General features: G+C 42.0%; 1 protein-coding gene across 3 annotated transcripts in view; it reads left to right on the top strand.

The window, feature by feature from the left end:
- TMPRSS6 (transmembrane serine protease 6) overlaps positions 1 to 24,740 on the top strand; it is a 275,703-nt gene that overhangs the window by 238,978 nt on the left and 11,985 nt on the right. For all 3 annotated transcript variants that reach the window (XM_073644385.1, XM_073644384.1, XM_073644386.1), the window contains 8 exons: positions 3,623 to 3,759; positions 8,929 to 9,041; positions 10,090 to 10,199; positions 13,095 to 13,237; positions 13,326 to 13,424; positions 13,503 to 13,613; positions 18,431 to 18,547; positions 22,192 to 22,360. In XM_073644385.1, coding sequence (XP_073500486.1) covers positions 3,623 to 3,759; positions 8,929 to 9,041; positions 10,090 to 10,199; positions 13,095 to 13,237; positions 13,326 to 13,424; positions 13,503 to 13,613; positions 18,431 to 18,547; positions 22,192 to 22,360 — 999 coding nt within the window. The remainder of the gene's footprint in view (positions 1 to 3,622; positions 3,760 to 8,928; positions 9,042 to 10,089; positions 10,200 to 13,094; positions 13,238 to 13,325; positions 13,425 to 13,502; positions 13,614 to 18,430; positions 18,548 to 22,191; positions 22,361 to 24,740) is intronic.

Here is a 24,740-nt window from a genome sequence, read left to right as displayed (position 1 = left end):
GCCATCTATACACAGCGGGAGGCCGCACGTAGCCATCTATACACAGCGGGAGGCCGCACGTAGCCATCTATACACAGCGAGAGGCCGCACGTAGCCATCTATACACAACGGGAGGCCGCACGTAGCCATCTATACACAGCAGGAGGCCGCACGGCGCCATCAATACACAGCAGGAGGCCGCACGGCGCCATCTATACACAGCAGGAGGCCGCACGGCGCCATCTATACACAGCAGGAGGCCACACGGCGCCATCTATATACAGCAGGAGGCCGCACGGCGCCATCTATACACAGCAGGGGGCCACACGGCGCCATCTATACACAGCAGGGGGCCGCACGGCGCCATCTATACACAGCGGGAGGCTGCACGGCGCCATCTATACATAGTGGGAGGCCGCACGGCGCCCCCCCCAGAGGCAGCAGGAGGCCGCACGGCGCCAACTATACTCAGCAGGAGGCCGAACGCAGTCATGCATGCAGTCACGCACACACACAAACATATACAGACATATACATACAAGCATAAACACATTTGAAACACAAAAATACATATAAACAGACATCACACAATGATATCTGCCTGCACACACACACACACACACACATACACACATACATACACACATACATACACAGACTCACCATCCCCCGGCTCCATTCCTCCTGCCTGCTCTGACTTCTCCGTTGCAGCAATGCTGACCGGGCGCGCACTGCGTGACGTCACAGCTAGGAGACACGGCCGCGCACAGGGCCGTGTCTCCTAGCAGTGACGCGGCCGGGCCAGCACAGGGAAGTTAACTGCTGCAGTGCTGGCCCAGCCGATGAAGAAGTAGCGGCAGCCGCTGCTGGGGGAGCGGTCTGGGGCCCCCCCTCCCTCCACTGCTACTGGTATGTGCCGCGGCGGCCCGCACATATAATGAGGGCAATCCGGCATTAGACACCCCGCCCGGAGCCGCGGGCCCCCGCAGGCTCGGGGCCCCGGGTGGTATCCCAGATTGCCCTCATTATAATCCGCCTATGGTCAGATGTATGGGTCCCTGTAGTGTTCTAATACCTATAAGAACATACAAGTTGCCCTCCCCATTATGTATTAATGTCAGTCTGGGCCCCTTCCAGGTATATATGCCCCCATCATGGTCCCCTTCCTGGTATATATGCCCCCATCCTGGTGTATGCCCCCCATCCTGGTGTATGTCCCCCCCATCCTGGTATATTATCCCCCATCCTGGCATATGTCCCCCATCCTGGTATATGTTCCTCATCCTGATATATGTTCCCCCATCCTGGCATATGTTCCCCCATCCTGGTATATGTTCCCCCATCCTGGTATATGTTCCCCTATCCTGGTATATGTTTCCCCATCCTGGTATATGTTTCACCATCCTAGTATATGTTCCCCCATTTCGGTATATATTTCCCCATCCTAGTATATGTCCCTCATCCTGGTACCCATCCTAGTATATGTCCCCCATCTTGGTATATGTCCACCATCCTCATTCTGGTATATGTTCCTCATTCTGGTATATGTCCCTCACTCTGCCATCACTGCTGTTGTTCAATGCATAGAAAAAAAACAATAAACACTCCTACTCACCTTCCCTCTGCTCCCCCACCGTGCGGTGCCGTCTTCTGAAGCCGACAGCTCACTTCAGCGTCCAAGTGACGGGAGTGCATGACGACACTGCCATGCTTCCCCAGTCAAATGCACGCCGACGTCAGCTGCTGGCCTCTGACTGGCTGGCACATCGACCCAGTGAGTTCATGCGCTGCAATACACTGGTGCGTCAAACCCCTCACGGGCCCAGTCGCGGGGGCGACCTCTGCGACTGTGGTCGTTACACCACTGAATACCACTTCTAATGTTGGACAAATGTTCAGATATATGTTTTTTTTAATTTTTTTGGGCTGCAGCCCACATATCGCAAATTGCAGATTTTACTTAAAATACAATAACCCACATGGTGTGAATTGCAATCTTACAGATTTAGGGTGCCCCGATGGGCTCAAATTTTTCACCCATCTATAGCTACTTTGTATATGGCATGGTGGGAGGAGGCTTTTATTTTCAACACTAGAAATCCTTTATTTTCCCATATAGTCTGGTCTCATTATTCTATGTACATCCTATGATTGAGGGAGTTCTACAAGCAAGAAACGCATCAGGCTTCATTTTGTACAGCGGATCCCTCTGATTTTAAAAATGTAATGATTCTTCAATAAAGACTCTTAATTATCAATTAGATGGATGTGCAGCATTACTTATTCCACTGCAAATCCTTTATTGGCTGTGCTATACCAGCAGGATTTGCACCCGTTCACCATCATCCCGGTGTGTTTTGAATATTGACAGCGTGGTGAGCTCTTTTTCTTCTTTTTTCCTTAAAAAACTGAAAACTCAAGGGAACAGTGGGAATTAAATAAGAGCAAAAACTGGTCACTTTTGACCATCACAGGTTCTCATAACCATGTCTAAAGTAATGGAGTGTAAAGTAAAAATAATGAAATTCAAAGTAAGGCTATGTTCACACTAGGTGTTTTTCAGCTTTTTTTTAATGCGTTTTTTTAATGCAAATTTTCAGCTGCGTTTTACAGTACCAGTAAAGTCTATGAGATTTCAGACATCTCATGCGCTCACATTGGTTTTTGTGTCATCAGTATTTTTTGCCTTGCATGTTTTTTTGCACAATAGAGCATGTCACTTCTTTCAGCATTTTTTCAGTGTTTTCCACCCATTGAAAGTAATGGGTGATGAAAAAACGCCTAGTGTGAACATAGCTATCAGGTTTTGCTGTGTTTTTAGTGAAAAAAGCTAGTACAGCAGTATGTGAAACTCATTTATTTTTGTGATTTTACCATCTTGTCTTGGTCACCTGAGATGGTAGTTTGGATTAGGAGAGTATAATTAACTTAGTGATGTGTAAATGTAAACATTGGCTCACCTAGGTGTGAGATTGGACAATACATGTGGCCCACGGAGGTGTGAAATTGAACAATCCCTGAGCAACTCAATGGCAGACCATAGTGTGAAAATAAATAGTGTCCTACAAACTCAATGCACTGCCAGTGTCTTAGAAAAACTACTCCTGAACAATTCACCTCCCCAATTGTTACATTTGTAATTCTGGTTAATATGGTTTCACATATGTCTTGAATTGGTGACCTGTGTTAATGCTTCTGTGGTGGAAGCAAGGCTGAACTTTGAGATCCTGAAAAACGCACCAAAAAAACGCACCAAAACCTGCCAAGAGATCGGATTTTGCTGCAGAAAAAAAAAACGCTGGAAAAACGCCTAGTGTGAACATAGCCTAAGGAGAAAGTATAACTATGCCTTCAATAAAGCAAAGGTTCTTATAAGCAAGTTGAGGAAATGAAAAAAAAAATAATAACTTTTTGGGATGGTCTAAACTGGTTAAAAACTATCAAACATAATATGGAAAAATGATTAGTGTTTAGGTTACTTATTATTGTGTATGATTTAACATTGGTTTTACTATTTAGAATTTTAGCTCGTTTTCTTCTGTCATTCACTTGTTATTGTAGCATTGTTTTATCCACTGATGTGATATGAAATGCGCAGTGACATGGAAAATGTGACATGTGCTTCTCTGCTCCTCTCTTACAGACACTACGGCTGCAGTCGACAGGAGCCTGTGTCTGAAGTGTTGTCATCTGGGAGTGCGATGCTGGTTGTCTGGAGGCAGGGAATGTACAGTTACTATGATCCATTTATGCTCACAGTGCTGCCTCTGCCGATCACAAGTGAGGAAGACCGGGGAGTATAAAACTAGTGGATGACTAAAAATACGTTATAATGGGAAATTGCTATTGAGTTACATATGAAATCTAGGCTTATTGAGACCAGTGGATAAAAGGAAATGTAATGATGACTAAAGTGCCAACATCCCCCAGATCAGCCGAAGATGGCTGACGATTCAGTATACGAGCGGGCGGGGGGGCATGATTTCATAATTAAAACACTGCCAGGCATATTTAAAATTCATCATGTTCTCCTTTCCATATGATGAACAGATGCTCGGTGAAGGCCACATCACCCGCTCCGTGCCGACCAAAAATGTCATTAATAGATTGTGTAATGCAAGAGAAAGCTCCAGGGCAGCCGGGGTAATTTGTGAAAACTAGAGCATTAAGAAGAGAAGATGCCCGGAGCAAGAAGTCAGGGAAATGATTTCATTTCGAGATGAGATGCTCATTCTGATTGGTTGCTGCAAATTTATTTTTGCCTCCTCCTGTTTATCAGAGACAAGTAGCATTACTAGTTCTGGTAACCAGGGATGGAGAATTATAAGATCTCAAATTATTCTAGTCTAAAAATTAGGACTCGAACACACGAGTGTAGGTACTCTCCTCCGAGACAATTGGATTGATCAAGTTAAAGACATTCTGATCAAACTCTGCTAGAGTTTGCTCAGTGTCAGTTTAATGTGATCTGATTCTCTCGCATGAGAGAATAGGAGGATGAGATGGAGATGGAGAACAAAATGTCACCATCTTCTCCATTAGTCTGCAGAAATCAGACTGCACTCCGATGTCATCTGTGTGCAGTCCAGTGTTTTCCCTGCACTCATAGACTTGAATGGGTGAGTGGCATCCGATTTGCGCCACTGCAATTTTTTTCTCATGTCGAATCAGTACCGCCCCATAGAATAATATTGGTCCGAGTGCTATCCGGTAAAACATCAGATAGAACTCATCAGATGTATACAGTTGTGTGAGCGAATCCTTACTAGGCATATTGTCACAAAATGCCACCTTTGTTAATTATTGTGTTATAGGGACAAACTAAGACTTATCAATGGATGCAGAGGAGAGAGAAAGCGCGCGGTGGATGCTGGGTTGTGACGTGCGGTGAAACACCTCCCACAGCCCATCAATCAGGGGGTGCGCGTCACGGGGTCACACCCGGCTGCAGCCGGAACTTGACGTGACATCAGTGGATGTCAGAGCCGGCTGCAGCCGGGGGTCACGTCATGCCTGTGAGCGGTCAGCAATAGCGCCACACACAGGCAACAATCATAACAGATGGTAATTACAAAAAATCTTATTTCCACTGTTTGAATCGATATGGACATTCTGTATAGTAGTGGACAACCTCTTTAAGCTGACGCTAAGCGTTCCTGTGTAGGGGTGGGCTGAAGGGAGATAGCTAATGTGTGCCCAGTAGCTATATAATGTGCATGGGACCTTTACTATTATTCTTTTTTTAAAGCAACATGGTTCCTGTTCCTGGCTGCTCCACATTTGGCCCTTTAATAAACACACAGTAGAGAGTTTTCTATCCTGGCACCTGATTAGTACTGTATGTAAAGGGGGCTGGCTGACTGCTCATTTCGATAAGTCAGCCCCATTCTCTGTCTATACATCCGCTGTGACATAAAAGGGGTCTGGCTTAGCTACTCAAATAACTCGGAGAAAAAATGTTTCCATCTTCTCCATTTTGTCAGTGCATGGAAAACAAACTGCACTCAGATGTCATCCGAGTGCAGTCCGATGTTTTCCACGGACTCATTGACTTGCATGACTGATTGCTATTTGAATATCAGATCAAACTGGGGAATGCTGCAATTTTATCTTCAAACAGACTCTGCCCAAGGAAAAAATGTGGTCACGTGCACGAAGCCATAGACTAACATTGGTCTTAGTGCCCAATCCGATGTTTTGTCGAATCGCACTTGGTTGGAAAATAAGTTGGCTATGTTCCCATGATTATTTGGTGAGCTTTTGATTATGCAGATTTTTTGCACCATTTCTGCACCTGTTAGGTAAATTAGGTAACTTGTATTTTGTTTCATTGCATTTTTGAGTGCATTTTGTTACGTATTTTTATTGCGGTTTTAACACTTCAGTTGTTGCCTCTTTTTGATATGTTAAGTTTTAAGTAAAGCTGTTTTGTTTTTTATACTTTCTGATATTTGACGTTGACAAAACTTTATTGATAGAGTCATGTGCGGATTTCATACGTTTTTTACAGAGGAAACGCACTAAAAACACGTATACATTATTTACCTGCAGATCTTGCGCATTTAATGCAATTCTATGGGGAAAATCTGCATATAAAACTCAGTGTACCCGCAAGAGATACTGTCATGTTGCGGGTCAAAAACTCACCAAAATCTCATTGTGTGTACTTAACCAAATAGGACATTATGAGTTCTGTGTATACCCTCTTAGAAGAGCTGTATGATACATACATAGCATATGTAAGGACATGGACATACTGCCCACGTTCCCCCTTCCTTGAAGACATGTGTATAGTTGTAAATGTACCTGTCCTTGATGTGTCATGTGTATTGTGACATGCGTTATTGGCAATAGTGTTGGGTTCTGCCCAACAGCAGGGAGAATTAGGGTTAATGTTTGGGACTAGCCCAGAGGTGGGAGAAGATAAAGTGAAGGGCAGAGACAGTTTCCTGTCAGGATGTTAGATAGGGCCTAGTGTGCGCCAAAAGGAGACCTATGGTCTGGATAGTGAGCAAAGCCACATGACGTGGGAGTCCTTGACGTGAGGGGAGACCAAGACAATAGATAGCGAGATCTGGAGAAGAGGAAGGAAAAGTGACCGAAGGACAGAGTGATGCATTGGAGACGGGTCAGGGACAGGATGCCTAGCAGTACGGCCTCGAGTTTATAACTCAGAGAGGTAACGGGTCAGGAAGGAGCAGGGAACGTGAGACTAAGAGAGTTTCCCGGGCGGGAGTTCCAAAGCATCATCAAGCTAAGAAGCTAAGTAACGGCCATATTGGCAAACTGGTTCCCTTAAGAGGGAAGAGGATGCAGAATCGGGGGTTGAGAATAGGACTCTCACTTACTAGTAGTGTGTTGCGTTGTGGTGAAGACAAAAGACCTTGAGGTAGAAACAAGTAAACTTGGAACTTGGAAGAGGTAAAGAGATCGTGTGTAAAAATGCTCCGTGTTGTGAAGGAAATGTTTGTGAAGTTACAGTATGTACCCGCTATGTATTGTACATAATCCCCACCATGTTGCTGTTTAGTAAAAGACTGTTTATTGTTGACTGGTGGTCTTCCTCATTGATCTGTTCAACATCTGGTCCTGGCCAACCAAAGTCATTGGTAGCAAGCAGCCTGCAAGGGCGTAGCTCCCCCATGGACGAATCTCACACACCCAGTCAGGACCCCCACCTTCATGTAACCTGGGGAGTGAGAAACGAGTACCTCGCCCACAGCTACCGCCCCGCAGAACGTTACACATACACTTGTGGTGTAGGAGCACAGATTCAAGTAAACAATTTATACCAAATCCAGAACGGGTTCTTCTAACAGCATTTCAGGAATACAGATTGTAAAGCGCAATCTACTGCACGTCAGACGGGTACAGTGTGCACCAGAAGAACCTGTTCAGTTCAAGCTATGTGACCCTTTATAAAACAAGGCGATTTCTGCTGAACCAGTTTAGTTTTGCCCTTACACAACTAATGTTCCAGTGATTTTCCTTTAAAGTCATCAATAAAATTTATATGTGACCTTTAACTAGACCAATCTGCTTTCTTCATTGAGACATTCCATATCTAACAGTGGTAACTTCATGTAAAAAGCCGTCTATTCCATTGTACCTTGCGAAACAGAAAAATACCTGAAATTACGTTAAAATGTGGTCTCATCCCATCTACTGTATAAGATGCAGTTGGAAGAATATTTGGGGCATGTCCATCTTTAAATACCATTTTATAGCCTGTGTACACATACTTTGCATATTTAATAATATTGTACTAATATTGATGTAGCTCTATTATATTTCAGAGATGTATCCTCGATTTTGATTGATATTGGAAAGATGTCAGCTCTGAAGCCTTATGAATTGTTAATTCAGCTCTGGATTATAATACAGGCTGTCACTCATGATCAGTCAACTATATGTTAAGTAATATATTAGCAAAGATGCTACTAATACTCTGTGGGGGTCTGACAATCCCCCATAATCAGCTGATATCTGTTTCGGCAGTGGTTATTTTTGAATAGAAGTGTTTAGGCTCACCTGGTAAGATGAATCCTCTAAGCTTCTGGTGCCGTTTGTGCGGCAAGCAGGTGGGAAACGAGGACTTGGCAGACTCAGGAATCTTGGGAGCAGCAGGATGGATGCAGTGGAACCCAGTGTGCACAGAAGGTGTCATACACCAGACGAAAGTCTTGAGACTCAATCCTAAGACACAGGTCCATGTCCTAAATAGCCTTTAAATAGAATTAGGGAAATATCGTCACTGCACCACGCTGGGCAGCCTGCAAAACCTGACGTGGAGCACAGCAGAGGGCAGCGGACCGAGGTGAAGGAAGCATAGCCATGGATAGCAGGGACAGGTGTGTAACAAGGAGGTTACTTGAAGTATTTGGCAGTGGCCACTAAACAATGTACAGAGCTGCTGCACTACACTCCATACATTGCTTACATCCAGCCACTGCTAGAACAGATATCAGCAGATCGGTGGAGATGACAGGTGCCAGAACCCCACCAATCTCATATTGATGACCTTTCCTATTCATCATTGTCCCAGACAGTCCCTTCAATTTTATATCCAAACACATAGATCTACAGTACATACGAGCTGTAGACACAAAAGTAAACTATCTGTAACAAAAACTATTCAAAAAGTTGCTTAGGTTTTTAATTTTTGATGAACTGGAGCAATTAAAAATAAGTTTCCTAAATGCAGATCCCGTATCAGGGGGCACTTTACATTTAAACATTTCACTCTCTCCACTCCCGCTTTTTCTCTTTATTAGTACCATTATATGGTGATATTACCAAGTAACATGAGACCTATGTCCAGGCAAATGGTTGATTTCATTACTGTAACCTGATTTTATTGCGGAGCAAAGTACTTTTTGGTATTGAGTTACATTTCTGGATATGTTCTGTTCTGTAATGCTAAATTCAGACATTTATTTTTACTGACAGCCTGTGAAGAGGGCGTTGTATTAAAGGAAGGATTCCATGTTCAGGGTCACCTGAGGACACCATATTATCCCTTCTACTACCCACCATATCCATATTGCACCTGGAACATAACAGTGAGTATAGGACATAGTGCGGTATTATTTTTGCTGCTGGGAACAGTTTTTTTTTACCTGTTACATGATTTGGTATTGTTACTTTCTGACCTTTTATTCTTAGACGAGAAGGTCTATCTTCATACCTAATGAAAATAATAAAGAACTGGTCGAACATGATAGACTTGTGTCTTTTTTCCACTTTACCAGCTAGAAACTAGAATATTTACAAAAGATTATTTTTCCCTTACTGTCAAATGCAAAACCATTGCGAATGCACATCAGAGCACTGTGGCACACCATATGTATAAAGTAGTGGTATGTGCCATGGGTTTATTCCGAATAATTGTGTGATTGTACCCATAGGGCATACAATTGATATATACAACCTAGAGGGGAAACCCCATCTCCGTTGGCTGCAGTTTGTTTAAAAAAAACAAATTGAGCTTTACTCACCATCACCAGGTCCAGGGCGGAATCCATGACACTGCTCCTGGTCTCTCTTTTTACTTGCAGCACTGACATCATGTTGACGGCACAGCAGTCAGTAAGCAAAACAGCTCATAAGGTCAAGTCGGGCAGAACCGCCGAGCAGCGCTGCTAATGTGACGTCAGACAATGACGGGCACCGTGAGCAGTGGCGGAGACTCCGCGCTGGACCAAGGGAGTGTGAGAATAGAACCGTTATTTTAAAAAAAAAAGGAGAAAAGGAGTTTTCTGAAACCAGAAAATCCATTTAAAGCACCAAACAGATCCCAGCAAATTAATTAAAGGGAACCTGTCACATGAAAAAAAGCTATTAACCTGCAGATAGGGGTTTCAGTCATGGGGTTGGCACCGGCACTTTTTCAGGGTATAGAGAGCAGCACAGCTGAAATACAACTGTATGTATGTATGCTCCTACTCCCATTCAGAGAGCCATGTTTTTACATCTCGTATGGTCACCACCATCTCAGAGGACTGATTTCCATGTAAGATGGTATTATATATATCAGACAATATCACATACTTTCCCTCTACTCTTTGATTAATATACATGGCTTAATTTGGTCTCCTATTATCATGACAGGTCCCCTCTTCAGAGTATGGGGTTGCTCTGAGGTTTGAAGGCTATATGCTGACAGGACAGTACACATATGCCCCTTGTATGCAAGGACAGTGGACCATCCAAAATCGGAGGTACGACTTCTTTTGCTACTTTTAGTTTGCATTTATTATAGACATAAGAAAGATAGTTGTCACGCTGTCCCTAATTGTCAGTAACTTCAGCATCTTATCTTAAATCCAATGAAATAAGAGCATGGTAGTTAAAGGGGTTCTATAGTAATAGAAACAAATAGAGAAATATCAATATGCTATTATATAATATAATAATAATCTTTTTGTTTATATAGCACCAACATATTCCGCAGCGCTTTACAATTCAGACAATTTCCAGACATTATGGGCACTGTCCCCATCAGGGCTCACAATCTACATTCCCTATCAGTATGACTTTGGAATGTGGAAGGAAACCGGAGAACCCGGAAAACCCTCACAAACACAGGGAGGACATACAAACTCCTTGCAGATGTTGTCCTTAGTTGGACTTGAACCCAGGATCTCAACGCTGCAAAACTACAGTGCTAACCACTGAGCCACCGTGCTGTCCTTATTATGTTATATTATAAATACATTCCATAATAAATATAATTAGCTAATCACATTTGTTTTGTCCAGGTAGGTTATCACTATAGAACATCAAAATTGCTGCCACTTGTTACACTGACAGAAGACTGTCCTAGAATGTTAATAGGACACTCCTCTGTGACCATGTGCAGTAGGAAGCACCACTGCTGTGACCTGGAGATAACTTGACAATAGGTGGTATAAATTATCTCCAGGTCACAGCAGCCACTCATCATTCAGCAAGACAGGGTGGACATCAGTGTGAGTGGCCTCTTCTTTCCTCAGAACCCCTGGATTCTGTAGTGTTAGATCAGATAGGATGGAAAGCAGTGTGAGCAGCCTCTTCTTACCTTAGCACTCTTGGTACCTCCAATGTTAGATCAGATAGACAGGGTGGACAGCAGTATGGGCAGCCTCTTCTTACCTCAGCCCCCCTTGATATCTCCAGTATTAGATCAGATAGACAGGGGGACAGCAATGTGAGCAGCCTCTTCTTACCTCAGCATCCATAGAACCACAAATATTAGATCAGAAAGCCAGGTTAGACTACAGTGTTAGTAACCTGTTCTTACCTCAGTACTCCTGGTATTTCCAATATTAGATCAGATAAACAGGGTGGACAGCAGTATGAACAGCATCTTCTTTCCTCACCAAGCCTGGTGTCTCCAGTATTAGATCATATAGACAAGGTGGACTGCAGTATGAGCTGATTCTTTTTGCCTCAGCACTCCTGGTATCTCCAGTGTTAGATCAGATAGACAGGGTGGACAGCAGTGTCAACAACCTCTTCTTATCACAGAACCCCTGGATTCTGCAGTCGTAGATCATATAGGATGGAAATCAGGGTGAGTGGCCTTTTTTTACCTCAGTACCCCTGAATTCTGTAGTGTTAGATCATATAGGATGGAAAGCAGTGTGAGCAGCATCTTCTTACCTTAGTACCCATGGTACCTCCAGTATTAGATCAGATAGACAGGGTGGACAGCAGTCTCTTCTTACCTCAGCAACCCTGATATCTCCATTATTAAATCATAAAGACATGGTGGACAGCAGTGTGGGCAGCCTCTTCTTACCTCACCACCTCTGGTATCTCTAATATTAGATCATATAGACTGGATGGACAGCAGTGTGAGCAGCTTCTTCTTACCTTAGGACCACTGGTATCCCCAGTGTTAGATCATATAGATAGGGTGGACAGCAGTGTGAGTGGCCTCTTCTTACCTCAGTACCCCTGAATTCTGTAGTGATAGATCAGATAGGATGGAAAGCAGTGTGAGCAGCCTCTTCTTACCTTAGCACACATGATACCTTTGATATTAGATCAGATAGACAGGGTGGACAACAGTGTGAGCAGTCTCTTCTTACCTCAGCAACCCTGGTATATCCATTATTAAATCATAAAGACATGGTGGACAGCAGTGTGAGAAGCCTCTTCTTACCTCAGCACTCTCGGTATCTTCTGTATTAGATCAGATAGACAGGCACATTATTTCACCTTTGATATTGCAAACAATCTTAAAAAAAAAGGCTGGATGGGTCTAGACACGAAAATATTAAGGTAATGTAAAGTATGAATGAACGTAGTGGGTAGGAATGATTGAACAAGACTATCCATGTCATTAGAAGTCACGAACGCACTCCTCGCTGCATTTATTTAAAAAAAGACATACAATGTGATATGTACGGAGACAATACAAAAGAAACAGCTAACTGAATAGGACTAAACATTGCTCCAGTCAAGTGACCCGCATGTATCATATTGTAGACAGGAAGGAACATCTCTTTCTAGAGAAATAGATATGTAACTTGTAGGAGTTTTTTTTACCTTCATGTTATAATTTTCAGTATAATTGTCTAAATATGTAAATTGTCTGTGCATAGTAATCTGAACACAACTCTGAATAAATAAGGTACAACGATACAATTCATTTCTTGGCAGAAGTCTTTGTCCTTAATGGGATTCCTCAGGAACATTTTTCTTTGATAAATGCATATAGTTGGGGCTAACAATTATTTTTACAATTATTTCATTCAAAATTTTCATTCTAATGGTCTTACCGGAGAGTTTGTATCTCTTATCTGTCTGTCGTCTGTCCTATCAACTGATTTATGACCACAGACCCCATCAATGTTAAATGTGCAGGAAACAAAGAGCCTCTAAAAGCCAAACTGTAAAAAATTTTTAAGGAAACCCAATTGCAAAAAGGATTTTAAGCCCAAATTCATTAATTTAATTCATTAAACAATTGTCTCTAAAGGTAGACAACCCTTTAAGTTACCAAATCATTTTCTAAACTTCAGAAATCATGAACTACTCCATCTGCACTAAGTCGTAGATGATATGTAGATTGTATGCACATAGTATATAGCATGATCAGAGCTATTGTTACTTGTTGCTTCCTACAGGATGTGTGGCATGAGGGTGCTCCAACCTTACACGGAGAGAGTAGAAGGAGTAACTAATAACATCACCATAACTTTTTCCTGCCCCCGATCACTAACTGGACCAGGGATTCAAGCCTCTTACCGCCTCTACAACAAGACGGATCGTGAGTTACATAATTAAGCATTCTCTCTAAAACTTATAAAAAACATATATACTTTTCTGAACATCCATAAAGTTTTATTTCTGTGCAGCCTGTCCTGGGGAATTCTTGTGCATAGTAGATGGGATGTGCGTCCCACTATGTGATGGGATTAAGGACTGCCCCAATGGCTTGGATGAGAGGAACTGTGGTAAGTATAATGCCAGGCATCCTTATCTTTGCCAGTTAGTGTACCACCCACTATAAGATTTTAATTCATTTACCCTAGTATGTCCTGCCCAATACCAGTGCCCAGGAGGGCAGTGTATCCCTGCCAAACAGATCTGTGATGGCAGCAATGACTGTGTGAATGGTACAGATGAAGAGCAGTGCCATGAAGGTAACATCTAATTGCCATATTATTACCTATGGGTCAGCCAAATATTGTCTGTTCTCTGTCCTATTCTTGTGTTCTTGTTTGTTTGTTTTTTAAAACAATTCTACCTAAAAACACATTTATGTCCAAAAAAGACAAGAATCCTTTTATTGGATAACCAGAAAATGTTAATTTGCAGGCTTTCAGATGAAATATACCATGAAGAGCAAAAGGGTAATAATGTTTTGGAATTTTGACTTTCAGGCTCCATATCTCACCATCCACTACGGCTTCTAATGTGAGACTTCCATAATTTTATAGACCTTCATCTTGGCTATCTCATACATAAATTTGACTTAATATGTGATTAGTTATGCAGATTCTTGTCATGTCACTGCATTGTTACTGTTTTGCTCCTGGTGGGGAAAAAATCTTTTTCTTCCTGTATACTACAAATTACAACCTGTTCTCACATTCCCTAAAAGCTCGGTGTGTTACTAGGTTGATTCCCAAGCGAAAGGTCACTGGTTCAAATAGAGTAGCAGCCATGAAGAAGATTTCCCGAGAAAACAGAAACAGCATAATCCAGCTCATCGATAGTGGGCTCTTGGCCAAGAAAATTTCCAAACTGTATCATGTGAGTGCTATGACTGTGGGAAGAATGCGAAATGAAGACCGTTCATCCATTCAAAAGCCAAAATGTGGACGTCCAGGCAAAATATTAGAGTCAACAAGTTGGCTCATCACAAGGTCTATTAGATCTGGTGCGACAAACACAGCAGTTGGAGGTGACTCGTATGCTTCATAATAGTGAGACCTCAGACGTCCATGCAAGCTCCGTACAACGCATGTTACACAAGTCTTGAATGGTGGCTCATAAAATGGTGAAGAAGCTTCCACTTCAATATCGTCATAAGAAGTATTGGCTTGAGTTTTCAAAAATAGTACAAAAAGTGAACAGTAGAAGATTGGAAATGGGCGATTTGGAGCAATGAGACGAAAATCAATAGACTAAGGTCTGATGGGTGCAAATGGGTTTGGAAGAAGCAAGGGAAAATTGGGCTAAAGGATGGAGAAATTGAAGGAACTGTTATGTTCGTGAAAGAAGCATGATGATATGGGGTTGTTTCACAGCCAAAGGCGTTGGATACTTGACCAAGATCAATGGTGGTCTCAATGCTGAGCTATATGTGAGTTTCCTACAAGACGAGTTACTTTGTACAGTCGAGCACTATGGGTATGAAAAAGATGACAAAGTGTTCACGGTGACTCAGTGGTTAGCACTGTTGCTTTGCAGTGCTGGGGTCCTGTGTTCAAATGCCACCAAGGACAACATCTGCAAGGAGATTGTATGTTCTCCCCGTGTTTGCGTGGGTTTACTCTGGGTTTTCCATTTCTTCCCACACTCCAAAGACAAACTGATAGGGAATCTAGATTGTAAGCCCCAATGGGGACAGTGCCGATAATGTCTGTAAAGCGCTGTGGAAATAACGGCGTTATATAAGTGAGTAAAATAAATAAATAAAAATAGTGTTCCAGCTGGACAAGATTGGTGAAGAAATGGTTCAATAACAATGAAGTAGAGGTGCTGGATTGGCCGCCACAGTCACCAGACCTCAATCCAATTGAACACTTGTTTGTAGAGTTGAAGAAAAAACTGTATACATACCCAAGTGAATCAACCAGTATGCACCAACGTTGGGAACATGTAAAAGAGACCTGGGATCAGATGTCGGTCGAGACATGCTTGAATCTGATCGAGAGCATGCCCCGAAGGATCCAGGCAGTGTTGAATGCCAAAGGTGGATTTACAAAATGCTAACAAAATAATAAAAAATGTAATTTAGATTTTTAGGAGCAAAACAGTAACAATGCAGTGACATGACACAAATCTGCATAACTAATCATATGCTAAATAGTTGCAAGACAAATTTATGAATGAGATAGCCAAGATGATTGTCTATAAAATGATTGTAGTCTCACATTAGAAGCAGCAGTGGATGGTGAGATATGGAGCCTGAAAGTCAAAAGTTCAAAACATTGTTACCCTTTTGCTCATCACTGTATTTTCTTTCTGCTTAGTCAATAAAGGTATCACTCTTATAATACTTTTTTATTTTTTAGGCATAAAAGTATTTACGGTACATAGATTTTTCTGGCTAAAACAGAACCACAATATAATTTTTATTGTACTTCCAAATAAAACAAAGAAATCCATGAAATATGTTTTATTTAGTTGGTTTGTAATTGACATCCCCTTCAATTGGGCACAGTCATCATAACATTAAAAGGCATTGACAGGTGAAGTCTCATGACGATGCCATCTGTCAATGGGATGGTTATATGAAGCAGCAAGTGAACATTTTTTTGCTAATGGGCTGGAAGCAAGAATGATGGCAAAGTGTAAGGATCTGAGCAACTTAGACAAGGGTCAATAGAAAAGCTGAGTGTCTTAGAATAAATAAAATTAAAAATGAAAGGGGTTGTCTTGTTTCTAAGATTATTATTCCATAAGCTCAGGGACACAAAAATAAAACTGAGTTTTTATTCATCCTTCCAGGGTCCAGCACAGCCAGTAGCTGCATCTCCAGTTTTTATTGATCAGCTGCAGTGTTGATGTCACATCAACAGAACCGCAGCCAATCACTGAGCTTTAACAGCCCTGCTGGTATAGATAGCGCAAGCTGCTGAGCTCAATGATTACAGCGCTGTTGATGTGACTTTACCACTGCAGCCAATCAACAAATACTTGAAAAATGATGAGAGGCACAGCTGGACTTCGGGAGAATGACTAAAAGCTAAGTTTTGGGGTGGGGTTTACACACCTGAACCTAGGTGGGACTGATGGTAACATGGTAACAGATATTGGGATAAAGTTGCGTGGAAAGGATTTTGTAAAAGTAATAGTTTAAAAAAAACATGTTATGAACTGCATCATAAAATGTATCAGAACTGAAAACTGTGTTGTATAACCATATGGATTTTTGAAGTAAATTTCTGAATATACCTGTGGACAAAAATATGTATACAAAAATCATAGTTTTTGAACCTGTTAAATTATAAAAAATGAGAACAAAGTGATGCATCAACAGTCAATGGAAACTAAAATCATCAACCAACTGAGGGCTGAATTATAAATCACTCCAAAAATCAGAGTCAAAACTTCACATCACAGGTAGACCTAGTTTGAGTAAATTTTATCACGGCAACTCACAATGTGACTCAGAAGTGTGTATGGCCCCCATTTGTCTGTATCTAGTCCTGGAAAGGCCTGGGCATGCTAATGATGAGATAACATCAAATGGCATCCAGGGGATCTCCTCAAAGACCTGGATCAGGGCACCAGAGAGATTCTGGACACTCATGGCACTACTTGGTGGCATCAGGTGCATTAATACATGAAGTCCCAGACGTTCTCATTTGCACTTAAGAATGAGGACTGTGAGGGCCAATCAATGGCATCAATGCCTTCGTCATCCAAGAGCTGCCCACATACTCTTGTCATGTGAGGCTGGGCAGTGTCCTACACCAAGAGGAACCCAGGTCCCACTGCACCAGTGTAAGGTCAGACACAGGCTGCCAAACATCAGTCAAAGTGACGGTGGCTATCATATGGAGGATTATGTGACCCTGCACAGGTACATTCCTCTCCAGACTGATCCACCGCTAAACTGGTCATGCTGGTTGATGTTACAGGTAGTACAAAGTTCACCACAGTGACTCCAGTCTCCTTAACATCTGTCACATGTTCAGTGTAAACCTGATCTCATCTGTGAAGAGAACAGGGCGCCAAGTGCGGACCTGACAATTTTGCTCTTTGGTGTATACCAGTGAAGCTGCACAGTGCTAGGCTGTGACCAAAGGTCCCAATACAGGATATTTGAGATTCATGCCAGAAACATAAACATTAGTAGCCCGGTGGAGGTCATTTTGTAGGTATCTGGCATTGCACTTCCTGTTCCTCCTTGCACAAATGAGAAGTTATTGGTCCCAATGATGGGTTGATACTGTTCTATGTCCCTGTCCAACTCATTTGTGTAAAGACCCATGTATTGGTGTCTGCTCCATGCTCTTGAGACTAAGCCAGAAGACACAACAAACCTTCTTGTGATGGCACGTTTGTCTGTGCCATCCTGGAGGAGCTGGACTATCTGTGCAACCTGAATAGGCTGCAGGCATCATCTCATTCTACCAGTAGTGACAAGGACACCAGCAAAGCACAAAACTAGAGAAGAATTAGTCAGGAAAGATAAGGAAAAAGTGATTGTCGGAGGCCACCACCGGCACAACCATTTTCTTTTTGAGGGTGTCTCGCGGTTCCTCTCCAGTGCTCCTGTATTCACTTGCACCAAAGCAGATGAAATATATTCACAATCATTTGTGTTTCCTAACTGGACGGATCAAGTTTCATTGATTTGGGATTATTCTGTGATATGCAAGTGTTCCCTTCATTTTTGGAGCAGTATAAAAAAATACTACTACTATGACTACTACTACTACTACTACTACTACTACTACTACTAATAATAATAATAATAATAAATAGTAATAATTATGTGCAAGAGGTTTTGATAGAGTTTTGAACAAGACCAAAACTATCATAAGGAATAATGGGTAGTAACATTGAACAGTATCTTGGTTCCACATCGACACATCCACATTCTCAGTATATCGACCCTTTATTATAGTGTATAGACCTATTTGCTCTACTTTATGACACTTGTTTTCTCTCCATATGTTTGGTTATATTCTGTGGCGTGAGTAATCGAACATTAGTGAACACTTAGGATGTCCATGTGATTCTGATTTGCGGTATAATATTTTTTCCACCTCTTACATAGCTGTTCCTTGTGGCGCCTTCAACTACAGATGTGCGAATGGGACCTGTGTAAAAAAGACTAATCCGGAATGTGACTCTGTAAAAGACTGTGAGGACGGCTCTGATGAACTGAACTGCGGTGAGGACTCATCTAGAACGAAAACCTGTAACAGAATCCTCAGACTTATGATTTTGAGGCTTATTACTATGCAGGGCTGGGTTATGTAGTATTTCCTTACATTTACTTATTTTTTTTTTTTAAGACGAGGTTGTTTTTTAATCAGGTCAAGCTGCACCATCATCTCTGGAATACTTGCCGTTTCTGAGTCAAATGTAGCCAGCAAAGTTTTCTTTAAAGCGCACCTGTCAGCAGGATTGTGCTCAGTAAACCACATACACTGTCAGGTGGGCGACATTACACTGATTAAAATGATACCTTGGTTGGTGAATTCCATCCTGTGGTTCTTGTGCAATGTTGACTTTCAGTTTGGAGATAATGATATGCTCATGCATTTGGGAGGGACTGTGGGATGGGCCCTATCTGGTGCTCTGCTTATATATTCATCTGTATGTTCTTATGATCGTTCTCTGATCTGCCTTCTATTTAACATAATGCATCTAGTAGTGCAGGGCTAGGTAAAATAAAAGGCAGGTCAGTAAAGGCACAGTGAACCATCATAAGAGCATACAGATGAATATGTAAGCAGAGCACCAGATAGAGCGCCCCCCTACAGGCCACCCCATAGCATGAGCATATCATTATCTCCAAACTGAAAGTAAAGATTACACAACAACCACAGGATGGATCTCATCAACCAAGGTATCATTTTAATCAGTGTAATGTCACCCACCTGACAGTGTATGTGGTTTACTGTGCACAATCCTGCTGACAGGTGCACTTTAACAACATCCTTGTCACATTTCCGAGTTTTATTCTGTTCTATTAAAAACAGATCTTGTAAAAAATGATAAATTAACTATTCATAATATAATTACAAACATGGATGGCGGTAAGTGACGCAGTGACAGAGCAGGCCAATGTGCCAAAAATGTAAGTGGGCTCATTGTTCTGTCTCCAACCCCTGAAAGGATACCTATCTTATGAACGCCCTTAAAGGGACTCTGTCAGCAGCTTTTTGATACCTCATCTGAGAGTAGGAAAAGAGAAGCTCAATCCAACCATATATCACTTAGATTACTGTGTGCAGCCGTTCTAACATAATCAGAGCTTTTAGATTTAGACTGAAGCAGAGCTGAGAAAGCTAGCCCCGCCCACACCACAGCTAACCCCACTCACACCAGGCTCTCTGTGTACAAAGCCCATAGACAGTGAGCTGCTTATCACAGGAGGGGGCGTTGCCAGACTAGTCCGGCAATGTTAATTTCTTAGTGATAACTCTTTCACAGTTAGTAAACAACAGCACATACTGTGACAAGTGACAAGTCCCTGAATTCTGTGTTTCAGCCTCTATCTCCTGCAGTCTTCAAATTACATAGCAAAGACTTGCTGACAGATTCCCATTAAGATCCCGATTCACATTAGATTGAGGTCAGTCAAATTCTATCGGCAAGCTCGGCCAACAGTCTAATGTGTATGGGGGCCTCCCGACTCTCCCCTGACAAGTGGGGAGATAAGGATCCGGCATGTTCAATTTGGAATTGCTGATTCTTTAATACTCAGTCTGCCAAAGGACATAGTAGATCTTGGGCGAGCAGAGTGCTCTTGTATATGGAAGAGTCGTGGTTCATAGCTGTTGGCTTAACAGCAATCTATAGTGTATGGGGGGGGGGGCTTTACAATGGAGCAACAATGGTTGCAGTAGATCAGTGGATCAAGGGCGGTGAGCTTGGGCCTGCCCTTTTTTAGTGATCAGTACCCTAAAGCTGAAGAACCACAGTGGAGCAAATGATGCTCCACAAGCAATGTTGTCCTAGACTACTGGTTTTATTGGACTTCTGAATCTCATAAAGAAATGAAAACAGTTTCCATGGCTAATTAAAGAGAACCGGTCACATAAATGTTTAATTTTTTTAACCTGCTGCAGATATATTATCTGGTGTACTTTTTTTTCCTAGTGTTCTCCTGAATCTGACAATGTCTTTCATTTGTTCTTGTGCCTGTCCATTCCTGAGATATAGCCCCCTATTACCTATATATGAATATATGAATCTAATCTTTTTAGCCAAGTGGGCGTCATCTTGAATTCCTCTCTGTGAGGCTGCGTGCCCACTATGCGTTTTTCAAGCATTTTTGATGCAAAATTTCCGCAGCGAAAACGTTTAAAAAACGCTTGGTAATACGTGCCCCAACGTGCAATTATCATTGCGGGAAAATACGCAGCATGTCCATTATTTTGCGGTCACGCAGCGTAATTGCCGCCATTGACTTGCATTGAATCACTTAATATCCGCATCACTACATGTGCACATGCAGATATTAAGTGATTCAATGTGCGGATGGTACCCGGGTCTGGAGAAGAGGAGACTCTCCTCCAGACCCGGGTACCATAGTACCTGTAAAAAAAAAGAATTTAAAATAAAAAATAAACATTATACTTACAGTACCTTCTGATGGCCCCCAGTCTCCTGTACGATGCGTCCGGTCTCTTGTACGGCTCGCGATGGTCTAAAAGGACCTGCCATGACGTCATTTAGTCATGTGACAGCCGACGTCAGCGGTCGCGTGACCTGTCACATGACTAAATGACATCACCGCAGGTTCTTTTAGACCATCGCGAGCCGTACAAGAGACCGGACGCATCGCTGAGGAGACTGGGGGCCATCGGAAGGTAAGTATAATGTTTATTTTTTAATTTTTACCATTTTTTTTTTCTAACTATTAACTTGGTCACACTATATAAATCCATGCCGGTTGCATGGATTTATATAGTGTGACCAAGTTGTCAAGCACTTTTCCAAGTGATGCTAAAATCACTTGGAGAAGCACTTGACAACCCGCATGCAGAAATGCATGCAAAAACGCTTGACAAACGCTTCTACCTGGCAGGAAAAACGCATGTAAAATCCGCATGCATTTTTCCTGCCAGAGAGATGGGGAAAAAATCTGCAGCATTTCTGCATTGTGGGCACTTAGCCTGTGTGTCTTCTTAAGCACTAAGCCCCTTTGGCTAACAAGAGTAGAATTCTCAGGGAAGATGGGGCCATATCTCAGGGATGGAGAGGCACAGAGACAAAAGAAAAACATCACCAGATTTGGGAGTACAGCTACATTTGGAACAGTGGAAAAAAAATTATATATTTATGTCAAGTGACAAGTAGTGTTGAGCGCAAGTGCTCGTTACTCGAGTTTGCATCGGGTGCTCGGGTATACACAGAGTATCGCGGGTGCTTGAGAGCCATACTCGACTCACCACCCCGCATGTTTCACGACTGTTAGACAGCCAAGAATCATGTGGGGATTTCCCGTGTATGGCAGGCAATTCCCGCATGTTTTTTTGGCTGTTTATCAGCCAAGCATGGCCCTCAAGCACAAGCAGTACTCTGTGCATACCCGAGTATCCGATGCAAACTCGAGTAGCGAGCACTTGCGCTCAACACTAGTGACAAGTCCTCTTTAATGTCCTAAGACTCCTGATACAAAATAATCCCATTCATTTCTATTAATTTATCATCAATATTACATCTGAGACCCCAAATTAATAAAAGATATCTGCAGAGCCCCCTCATTCTAGAGCGAGGGGCAAGTCCCAGCTCATACAAATCTGTAAAGAACATGAGCTTGTTAAAGCCCACATGGCATTGACCTCCTACTTCCCCCCTTAGACTGCGGTGTACAGGCGCTGCAGAACCGTATTACTGGAGGAACTCAGGCACAAGAAGGAGAATGGCCATGGCAGGCGAGTTTACAAGTACGAGGATCACATATTTGCGGAGGATCCTTAGTGGCAGACCAGTGGATCCTGACTGCAGCTCATTGCTTCACTCTCGAGAGGTAATATACAGAGTGTGCTCGTTTTTCCTTATTAAGGGGTGATTTTTTTATATAATTATGAGCATGGTGACTGTATGATTGGATATTATTATTGGATATTATTGGATGCTACTATATAAAAAGTATCTGTCATCACATATGGTGGACCATGCGTAGGAGAATAATAGGCTAAATATATTTAGAAGTATATAAGTATGTGCTAAGAAGAGGCATTACATTTGCCAAATTTACTAAACCCGTGCATCATTTTACAGATCTAAATGTATGCCATCCATGAGTGGCACAGGAGGATTATATCATTGTTTTTTTTCAATTGGATTGCAACTGTTGATAATAAACTAGCTGCAGCGGTAAAATGCACTGTAGTCAATCCTATGAGAAACAAACTTATCCCAGACAAGCCTTATAAATTATCTAGCAAATTGTTATTGATGCCATCACACTACTATGATAAAACTGATAGACTGATAGACCCCAAGTGTTTACGGATTGGTTATTGTCACATATTATCTCAAGGTTTACAATGTAGATCTTTTATGGGTAGTTAGTATTTGCCCACACCAGAATAAAATGTTTATCCATCTTTCAGTATCAAAATGTCCTTGAACTTTACTCAGTGGAGCTCCGTTTACGGCTTTATTGGTTATTTCCATTGTTTAGTCCATCAGAGGAGCAGAAACTGGAATATAACCTAAACCCTACTGTGTATAAAGGGGTGTCATGTTTCAAACATTAGGCTCAGCAAAAAAAAGCCTTCAAAGAAGTTTTCAACCTTGGCTCCTAATGGCGGCTCAAATGTCGTGGCCAAAACTTTTGAGACTGGCTGACACAGTTTTCTGCTTCAGTGTTTTTAGATCTTTTATTCAGATGTTGCTCGGGTTATTGAAGTACAATTATCAAAATCTCATAAGTTTTTAAACTTTGACTGACAAATACCTCAACTTTATTTAAAGCCTCAATATTTCCAGTGTTGACCCTTGTTTTTCAAGACTTTTGCCCTTCACGCTGGCAGCTGGATATCAGCTTCTGGGCGATATCCTGACTGATGACCACCCATTCTTGTCTCATCAGTGATTGGAATTTTTCATAATTTCTGTGTTCTTGTTTATCCTCCCACCTTTTGAGGATTGACAACAGGTTCTCAATGGGATTGAGATCTGAGGAATTTCCTGGCCATGGACCCAAACTGTCAATGTTTTGTTCATCGAGCCACTTAGTTATCACTTTTGCTTTGTGACATGATCTCCATCTTGCCGGAAAAAAGCATTGTTCATCACAAAATTGGTCAAGGATCATTGGGAAAAGTTGCACTTGGAAGATGTATAGATCCCATTCTTTATTCTTGGCAGTGATCTTACGCTGAATTAGGAGTGAGCCCCTCCATGGATGAAAAGCCCCCACACATGAATGATCTCAGGATGCTTTACTGGTGGCAGACACAGGAATCATGGTAGCGCCTATTTTTTCTTCTCCGGACAATCATTCTTTCAGATGTCCCAAACAGTCTGAAGGGGGCTTCATCAGAGAAAATAACTTTTTAGGAAGTAAAGGGATTTGACTACAGAGGACTGGGGTAACGTTATTTCCTCTGATGAAGCCCCCTTCAGACTGTTTGGGAGAATGATTGTCCGGAGAATGTGAGTGCTACCATGAGTCCTGTCTCTGCCAACTGGAAAGGATCCTGATACCATTCATGTGTGGGGGCTTCTCGTCCATGGAGGGGACTCACTCACAATTTTGCCTAGGATCACTGCCATGAATAAAGAATGAGATCTAAACATCCTCCAAGAGCAATTTCTCCCAACCATTTAGGAGAAATCTTGTGATAGTAATAAACTATTCATAAGAAAAATTATAGCAGCTCGTTTTCTGATCACACATTTCCCTTTAGTCATTTGTAGATTTTACCTCCTACTTGGGATTTTTTTTTTGCTGCATTTAAATGTAGAAGGAAAAAGGTCTCATTAAAAGACTCCATGCATTATAATAAATAATTATTAAGTAGCTATATCCATAACATTGTGGCTTTACTATCCAGCTCCGAGTTGTGGCTCATAATCAGGGTGACATTTTAGAAAAATAGAAACAGATAACTGAATACAGATTATAGCAAAAGACATTCTTTCCTTTAGATTGTGTTTTTTGGCTAAATCTGAAGGCCAATTTCTATTAAGTAGAATATTTAATGTAACGACCTAGGAACTTTCTGATGACAGTTATCAAAAATGAATGAACCTGTGAAATATTTATAAGACCAATGTAGCACCCCGAGGACTCGGCTGCTACAGGGGTATTGCACCTCAGACCAGAGGTGTGGTATTCCACTCCCGGGTAAGGATGGAGTGTGGAACTGAGCTCAGATAGCTGCATGCACTACACT

The sequence above is a fragment of the Phyllobates terribilis genome, unplaced genomic scaffold (genome assembly GCF_046119375.1).
Source record: "Phyllobates terribilis strain yellow unplaced genomic scaffold, ASM4611937v1 Scaffold_8__6_contigs__length_399053987, whole genome shotgun sequence".
Taxonomy (NCBI): domain Eukaryota; kingdom Metazoa; phylum Chordata; class Amphibia; order Anura; family Dendrobatidae; genus Phyllobates; species Phyllobates terribilis.
Note: the sequence above shows the minus strand (reverse complement) of the source record. Positions and strands in the feature narration are given on the sequence as shown.